This window comes from Neophocaena asiaeorientalis, unplaced genomic scaffold, assembly GCF_003031525.2.
Source record: "Neophocaena asiaeorientalis asiaeorientalis breed wild unplaced genomic scaffold, Neophocaena_asiaeorientalis_V1.1 scaffold945, whole genome shotgun sequence".
Taxonomy (NCBI): domain Eukaryota; kingdom Metazoa; phylum Chordata; class Mammalia; order Artiodactyla; family Phocoenidae; genus Neophocaena; species Neophocaena asiaeorientalis.
The window spans coordinates 214,434-223,928 of NW_020174275.1; the positions used below are offsets into that span (position 1 = coordinate 214,434).

The following is a 9,495-nucleotide window of genomic DNA, read 5'->3' on the forward strand; positions in this document are numbered from 1 at the left end:
CCACCTCCTCCCACACTCACACACATATTGAAATACAAGCCCTATTTCTTTGTTCACGGCTGTATCCCTAACAACTGACTCATCATAGACACTCAGATCATTTGTTGAATGAGTAAATTTCTCAAAAGCAGTGTGAAGGTTATAATATGAAAATAAATAAATAAGGAAATCAGCTATCTAGGCAATTTTGTTCCCACAGGATAGAAGACCTTGGAGTTGTGGTGGATTGCCTTCCTGTGCTCACCAATAGGTATAAAGAATATTTTTCAGAAAAAAAGTACATTTAAAGGACAAATGATGACCTGTTCATAATTTTATAACTTTATAACTTAGTATTTATTTACTTTAGTTTACAGGAGGAAAAACAATACATCTCACTTGGCTGCTGTGTAGACTTGTTGCCTCTAGTAAAGTCACTACTTAAAAGCAAATTTGAAGAGTAAGTGCTAATCTGAATCTCAATTCTTTTTTCTCTTTTAACATCCTTGATCTTGTGCCTTATAAGTGCATAGTGGTAGACTGAGCTCCATGAGACATACATGGTTTCTGTTTTCCAGGAGCTTATAGTCCAATTAGGAAAAGAATATGGAATGACTAGAGAACAATTATAAAACTGTCTATAAATATGTTACATAAAGTATAGTTTTGTGAAAGTAGTGAAATAAATTTTTTAAAAGGGAAAGATAAGTGTGTATGTGTTTTTTGAAGGGGGTAGAGTGTCATCTTTTCTAAAGGCTTCTTGGATGAAAACACTTGAATTTTGTAATGAAATGTCATTTCAGATATATAATAGTTGGTTTAAACTGGCTTCAAGCAGTCATAAAAAGGTGGTGGTCAGAACTATCATCCAAAACAGAAATTATAAATGATGGGTGAGTATACCTTTAAACTCATACTAATAAAGTTTTTTTTCAGGAAAAGCAGCTTGATTAAGCTAGTTGAGAATTTTATTTCATGATTATCAGTATGTAATACTTACTCTCTTCATTTTCAGAGAAATATTAAATTGGGATACTGTTCATATGTGAAAAGTTGAATTCCAGAGCCCAGTAACCCCCTGTATATATTGTTCTGGCAGAATCCTACCCTTCATTTGGGGAGGCAAAAGCACAGCAGTGGTTTAACCCTTATATCCATTAGAAAGGAGTGAGAGAGAGAAAAAGAGATGGCTTTTAGTGGAATAAGATTGAGGCACAGGAATGGAGTCATCCTGTGGGGTCCTTTGGCTCCCAGACATTAACATGGGAGTCCAGTGTGGATGATTACACTTCTAAAAACTGTATTATAATCATAATTTGAGTATTGCCTTGATGTGAAAATGTGTGGGTATTCTACCAAATGAGCCAGATTATCATGAAATTACAAAAAAAAAAAATCTCCCAACAGTTTCCTTTAAATCCATAATTTGCTTTCTAGGCTCTCAGAATTTTCCCACTTTCCCACTTCATACTCGACTGTCTGAATGTTCCAAATGCCTGTTGTTTTCTTACTTCCTTTAACAACTAAGTAACCTTTAATTTCCATGATTGACATGTACTAGTTTAAAGATTTGCTTGACTTCAAATGGTATAATTGTATCCTGAAAAATACTTGAAAATTTTAAAGCTGTTTTCATTAAGTTTATTTACTACCAAAGTCCATATCTTACTATATTTGCATTTTTTCTTCTTTTTTTCTCCTAGAAATATTCAGATTTTAAAACAACAATTAAGTGGATTGTGGGAACAGGAAAACCATCTTACTTTGGTTCCAGGATATACTGGTAATATAGCCAAGGTAATCTATATTTAAGCTTAATTAAAAATTAGACATAATGTAATAGTATTATACATTCATAAACAAACTCTTTCAAATGTCCAATTCAGTACTACTCTAATAACGTCTAAAGTCAGTTTCATATTTATAAACGCTTAAGGTCCTCTGGATATGAATATGACTTTGACAAGGAATACAGGAATTAGTCATTGAATGTGTTTCAGATACAGCCACAGAAATAATGTGGTAGTAGGTAGCTCCAATTAGAGGAAAATATTTGAAAAAAGGTTAAGAACCCAGGTTAAAAAGGCAACTGAAAAGACAGTGCTACTCAGGAAGCAAGGGGTGAGGAACATAATCAGTTTGGGGGTATTTTTACTTGGCTTTTGCTAATGTCATGCTTTTTTGGGAAAGTTAAATTGCTCAAATCACAGTATGAATTTGACATCGTTCTTTTGCTTGATTTGCTTGTCTGAAAGGAAAAGGTACATTGTTATTTTGGATTTTAATATTTAAACTCCAAAATAGTTTTGGTAATTAAAACATAACTGCAGGAAAAAAATCAGTGTTAAGAAATATTTCCACCCTTGTATTGGGCATACTGCTAATAATTAGCTAATAATTATGTACTAGCCAGAAATATAAAAACTTTCTTTGGTTTAAAAATATACAATATTTATATTTATGTCTTGGACTTACTTATAAAATTCTTCTTGGAATACTTCATGAAAGGAAGCATAATGATGTCAATAAGAGGATTTATGTCTTGGACTTATAAAATTCTTCTTGAAATAACCTTCATGAGAGGAAGTATAATGATGTATCAAGCAAGTGTGTTACCACTGTGTAGAATTCTTTTTTTTTTTTTTTTTTTTTGCTGTACGCGGGCCTCTCACTGTTGTGGCCTCTCCTGTTGCAGGCCCAGTGGCCATGGCCCACGGGCCCAGCCGCTCTGCGGCATGTGGGATCTTCCCGGACCGGGGCACGAACCCATGTCCCCCGCATCAGCAGGTGGACTCTCAACCACTGCACCACCAGGGAAGCCCTGTGTAGAATTCTTAATGATGAAAATGTTATGAACGGAAATCAATTTCCTGAAGTTTTTTTATTGTTACAATTTTAATTGTTCTTTTGATAATAGGAGGGAAAATGAAGTAAAAGTTGACAGAAAATAAAATACATGATATATCACCTTTTTCTGGAAGTGCCTTGTCTTCTTAGTAGTAGAACTGAAAATTTGTTTCCTTAGAAATTTGCTTTCAATTGTAATTTTTTATAAAGGGAGAAGCTTTATTGTGAACATAACCTTAAGATACTGTATTTATTATTGCAAACAATATTGAGTGATTAAAAGATCTATGAAGTTCCTTAAGCTGTGATAAAACCTCTTTTACAATATTAAACCCTCAATGCAATTTTTTGAGGGTAGAAATCAGAACGGCTATCCTCAAGCTGGTCTACAGTTTATATAGCACTGAAGGAGTTGCCGTGAATGATGTAATGATCTTACTTACTCTATAAAAGCAGAGTTGTTTGATCACAGAAACTAAAACATTCACTAAGCACTTTGCAAACACTTATTGAGCACATGCTGTGTGCTACAAAAGTGCAGATAAAATGTTGAGTAAGACAAATCTTTTGCCCTCAAAAGGTCACAAAGGGAAACAGGCAAAGCTAGTGACCAAAAGGGAGAAGAAAATGGGGTGTGTGTATGTGTTGTATTTACAGTACTGGCTAATGAAATGTTTTTGTTTTATTCTCTAAGGATGTAGATGCTTATTTATTACAGTTGCATTGAGAGACTTCATCTGCTAAATAGCATTTGGTTATTCAAAACACCCCTGGACTATATGATTTCCCCAAAAATGTCTCAACTGAGAACTCTGAACTGTGGAAGAAATCAAAACCATTTTTTCCTTTAAAAAGCCACATAATGAGACCACCAATGAAACGCTAAGGATCTACTTCACATTGAAGTGGAAAAATATCCAAAAGGAGCAGCTTCAACTTCAGTGAGGTGAAAGTGCACTATGAAGATTGTTCACCTTTGCTGCAATTTGGGATTTATATGGTAATTTGGTAACATTGTTTAAGAACTACTGGGTCTTAATGCAATCCTGCATAAGAATATAATTTATACTATGTGAAAAATAAGACAGGACTTATTACTAGGAATTATAAAGACCAATCATCATTACTTTTTTTAAGATTGTGTTTTATAAGAAAACACTTAAATGTGTGCAGCTACTATTTTCTTATGTTGAAAAGACTTTGAAAGTTTAAACCATAGCAGATAATCAATACTAAAAGTTTTTTGTTCACACTGAGATACTGTGTATGCAGAATGCCTTAATTATTAATAAGCCAATGTGTATGATACCAATATCTGTTTAAGAAAATTAAAACCAACCATGATTCTGGCATGATAAAATCATGGAATTAAATCAGGGGTTTCCATTCATGTAGAATGTTGTTGTTTAAACTTATTCCACACCATTCTTAAAACTTGAGAATATTTTTAGTATCTCTGATTTATTTTTTTTGCCAGAATCATCATGTCGTATGTGTATGTGTTATTCCCATACATAAGAAAAAGGTGACTGTGTATTTGTATGAATGCTTAACTGGAAATGTCCATGGAGTTGGCTAATTTATATTCACTTTTTATTGTATATAGATTTCTAATATTTTCAGTTCTGTATCATTTAAGTTTTCTTCATTTGAGTAAATTCACTAAAATTTCTATTTTTTGCTTTTTTAAATTCTGATTTTATATGAATTCTGATTTTTTTTTCACTACATATGTTTAAAGAATTGCATACAATGCTTTAGAATTGTTTACACTTAGTGCTGACCTTGTATTTTAAATTCCAACACTTTACTACCTCCTCCAAAGTTTGGTATGAAATGCCAGCAGACTGTATGAGGTCTTTTTTTTTTTAATACCACTCTTAGTATCAGTGAATGTCTTAACATTCTGGAATGTCTTAACAGCTGTATGCATTATCTTGAAAGTGACTGGGGTTAAATGCCACTCTTGGTGGTTCATACATCATCTCATCTTTAATAAGCGTGAGAGGCGTCTGAGCAAAGATTTTGAGTAATTGAATTTCTGTGCAGTAATCCTTCCAGCACTTGAATGTAAATCTTTAACATTTATCCAATTAGCCACTACTGATATGAATCCAAAACAAGCATCTTTCTTGCTTTAAAACGTGTTATTTTTTCACTGAGTTCTATTTTTGTGTAGCTATATTTTGTATAGCTATGTATTCCTTACAGTGAACATCAATTGTAGTAACTGGTTATTCTCTAAAGTTTTTAGATTAGAATAATTTCAGATTACTGCACTTCTGAGTTTTGAGAGTTATTTAAGAAGTCATTTTTCAGGAGATGGGAATTTGTATTGTAAACCTGTGTCATCTCTGTGAAACCTTAAGATGATGAAATACAACCCTCCTTTGTTCCTATTCCTTTTAGTTTGCACTCTCTTATCTAAGAGTTTCAACCAGTCAACGCAGTTGGTGCATGGTGCTAATGAGGCTAAGGACAAGAGTTCAATCCTTTTAGGTGTTTGTTAACTGTACACACATACACAGAACTATTCATGGCTACAGACTGCACCTTCTCTTAGGTATCCATCTCACAAATTCACTCTTGGTCACAAGGAAGATGGTGTGTATAGCATAACACAAACCCTTCACCTCAAATGGAAAGATAACTCTAATAATTGGCACATGGGATACTATAGACTTTAATCTAATATTTAAAGTAATATTAAAAATAATGTAATATCTAAAATTCTGTGTCAATATAGTTTTCTCTGGGTAAGTTCAATGACTAAACATTGTCCTCTGAAAATCAAACTTAATCAAACTTCAGTAAAAATTAGGTACAAATACAAATGAAACATAGTAAAAAAAAAAAAAAAAAAGGAATTATCCTGTTAATGCTGAGTTTGGGTTTGTTAAAGGAGAGTAGATAATACTTCTTTTTACATACTCAGAGCCATATAAGGCAGCAGTCTTTAGCTCACAAATATTATTCAGTGGCACACACTCCCAATTTCTGTTCTTGGCCTTTGCAGTTTACCTTAGTACCTACCTCTCTCAGTTACTGAGTTATGATTAGTATTAGCTGATTTTAAGATTCTTGGATAAAAGGTGTTGGATAAGTAAATATTGATGAACTCTTATGTTGTTATCAAGCCCTTCTCATGCTGTTTAATTAGAACAGTGTTGATCTCCAGAAAGAGCCAAAGAAAGTGTTTACAAAGTATTTTGGCTGTTGTATTGACCTAGATTAGGACAATTGCTGTCTGTCATCGCTCTTTTGTTGCTGTGTTGCTAAGCAGTATAACTGAAGGACTACCCAAGGTCTCTATGCCTTTCTACCTCTTCTACCTTCTTCAGTTTTCTGTTCGTGACTTTCTAACTTTGCAAGTCCAGGGACAGGTAGTTTTTTGAGATGGTAGAGGGTTATAATCAAGTAATTTGCTTCTTCTAGAGATACAGTAAATGGTTTTATGAGTGTTCAGAATAAAAGTTAAAAGTTAAGAAGCAAGCCTTGTCAGATGGTTTTTAAAACTATCTTTTGGCAGTAATTTCAAAAGTAATTGACATACATTATTTACATGAATCCTGAAGTATGAGAATTTGGATATAAATATCTATATCTACTTTGAGGGATCATTAATATCAGCACTGAACTCTAAGGGCTACTGAGGAAGTAAATCCTAATGCCCCTAAACATACTTGGTACATGTCATGTCCTAACCTTAAAAATCCTTGTGTGGGTTCAAAGCTATATATCTGGACTTTGAAATAGTTTTCTCTCAAACTTAGAACATTTCTATATTTGGCAAGTTGTTGATATAATTACTATCAATGGAAAACTAATTTGAGTAATAATTATTAGCTATTAAATGCTGATAATAGAAATTATATCTAAATGTTTATTTAGTTATTTAAGTTAGTCAAGGAGTTTGAAAAAACAAAATTTATGTTAATATTTTGGTGGGTCATTCCCAGTTTTTTTTCTTCCTATTTAAGAACAAAATGGTAATGTCAATTGCCTTTGTTGAAATAGAATCACAAGCAGCTGACTCAACTGGAGTGATCTATTTGGATACACTACTTATCTTTCAACACAGACTTTTATTTTCTAGATTATTTTCAGATGAAAATAGTATTGCTGGACATTTATTGGTAGGTATTTACTCCTATGTTATTCTTTCTCCCTTAATTTTTAATTCTTCTAGCTATGGAAATTGTCATAGAACTTTGTGACACACTCTTCCCCCTCCTTTTTCATTCTGTAACAGGCACATAGAATAAAAAGTTCATCCTTAAACACTGTATGGTTCTAATTTGTAATATAATTTGATTGATTCAATAACAGCACCAAGTATAACAATAAAAATAAATACTGCATATCATAAAACCAGGATACTGAGTACATTTTCCAATGCTGTACTTAATATATAGAATATTGTAGTCATCATAATTTTCTCTGGGTCAGATCATTGACTTAACAGTAAATGCTAAAATCAAACTTCAGTAAAAATTAAGTACAAATACAAATATATGCCACAGTATTTTCTCTTATAGACTATAATTAATCATAAAACATGAAAAGACATAGTTACTGTGTACCAGTAGTTCTGTGAAAGGGCAGCCCCACAGCTGCCAGTATTTTTTATAGCAATGCTTATTATATATTCTTTGATATACAGAATTACTATTCTCTGAACTACGAAGAAGTTTTCTGTTGGTAGATGCCATGAGTCTAGATAAGGAGTCAGCCCCCAAATGTATGTTGTGTTCAAGTTCTGTGCTTTATAGTATTCTGTATTTTCATTCAGATTTAAACCAGGATTTTTTTTTTTAAAGGTCCGGGACCTGGCCAAGACGGTTGTGACACTATGGATTTATACAAAAGCTCAGAAGAGTTGATCCAGCTAGAGTGAGAGTCCTGGGATACACTGAATTGCTACAATTACTAGCTTCTAGAATTACTGTATTGCATTTATTAACCAAACTTGCAACATGGGGCCTGGATTGGAATTAGACTTCACTTTCCAGAAGTCAGGAGCAGAATTTGCATCCATTTACTTTTCTACTTTCATTTGAAAAAGAAAGGGGAAGGAGGAGAAAGAGAGAGAAATGTAAAAACTTCATTAGACCTCTGCATGAATTAGTTGAACCAGTGAATGAGGACCTGCATCACCTCTCATTTGCCCTGCAGTAGCCTGCTGGTTCCTCTGTACACATGTAGCTTAGGCCCAACGACAGCAAGAGAAATGCAAGTTAACAACCTTCCTTTTAGGTAGGTTCCAAAGCTTACAAAAGGTTTAGAAGATGCTTATCTTCCCCCCCTTTGCCATCCAGATTCCTTTCCCCTTACTTAGAATATAGATGACAAGAAATCAGTGAAGGGGAGAAACCAGTTCACTTTTCAATCTCTTGAAAGCCCCCCCCACACCGCCTCTCCCTTAGACATAGGTATTCTTCAAGGTTCTTTCTTAGGTTCTTTTCTCCCTCTACCATTTCCCTGAAAAAAACATTGTTTATTCCCATGGCGTCCTTTGTCATCCACATTAATTGTTCTCATTTGGGGAACAGAAGGGAGGTCATTTTTTGACTGATCAAATAGGCATGGATCTTTTTTTTTTTAAGGTTGAGAAAACACTGAATTGTATGTTTATCATTCTCAAATGTATATCTTGCTCTAAACCCAACTCAGCGCATACACTATATATCCAATTGCCTACTGGAAACATCCACTGGGATTATCTTGTAGACATCCTAAATAAAGTGTATCCAGAATTGACCTCATTCTCCACCTCCACTCCCTTGCCCCGAACCTGCCACCAACCCCCTCTCCTGCCACCACTCAGGGAGATAAAAGTGTTGTGTCTGGGTGTTGGATTTCCATTCTCATTGAGTATTCCTAATATCAACAATTATCAAGCCACAACCCCATGAGTCATCTTTGAATCATCTCCAAATCGCTCATCACATCCTGTTGGTACAGCCCCCTAAATTTCTCTCATTTTGCCGTATCCCTCCACTTCTGCCATTACTTAGTCCACATTATTCCAGCAGCCTCCTGACTTCCCTCTCTGGCATTCGTCCCACATCCCTACAACCTATTCTCCACACGTGCTCCCCCAGAATAGTCTATAGAGCACAAATTTTTACCGTGTCACTCCTTAAGGCCACTTAGGAGAGAGTCTAAACAGTATCGTTTACAATCTCGACTGCCACCTTTCTCCCTTCCCCTCCCAATGCTCTAGCTAGAATGAACTTGTTTCAGTTTCTGAAAAACATTACACTTCCTCTGCAAGGGTTGTTTGCCTGAACACTCTTCTCCCAAAGTTCACCCATTTATCATGTTCTTAGCCTTCAGGTCTTAGCTTAAACACAGTATTTCTCGGAGACTTCTCTGAAGCCTCTTCAGCTGTTAGAGGACTCTGCCACAAGTCTTTCACCTCAACCCTGTTTTTAACTCTATGTAGTGTATTGTAATTGCTTACCATCTGTCTTCCCAGGTAGACTGATAGCTTTATGAGGCCAGGGTCTGTGTTCTCTGTCATATCCCCAGTACCTAGCATTTACCTAGCCTACCAGTAGTAGGCATTTAATTCTTAGGAATAAAAATGCAAGGGTGTGGCATCTTTGGGCATACACTGTGGGAGGAAGTAATTTAGTAGTCCAAAGCTATTGTGCGATAGCATAG

At 34.7% G+C, this 9,495-nt stretch overlaps 1 protein-coding gene across 1 annotated transcript in view; it reads left to right on the forward strand.

The window, feature by feature from the left end:
• The window catches only part of KATNBL1 (katanin regulatory subunit B1 like 1), a 51,883-nt gene extending 47,370 nt beyond the window's left edge, over positions 1-4,513 (forward strand). Inside the window, exons 6-10 of the mRNA XM_024755801.1 lie at positions 200-250; positions 350-439; positions 783-872; positions 1,683-1,776; positions 3,521-4,513. Coding sequence (XP_024611569.1) covers positions 200-250; positions 350-439; positions 783-872; positions 1,683-1,776; positions 3,521-3,553 — 358 coding nt within the window. The 3' untranslated portion in view covers positions 3,554-4,513. The remainder of the gene's footprint in view (positions 1-199; positions 251-349; positions 440-782; positions 873-1,682; positions 1,777-3,520) is intronic.
• The last annotated feature ends 4,982 nt before the right edge of the window (positions 4,514-9,495 follow it).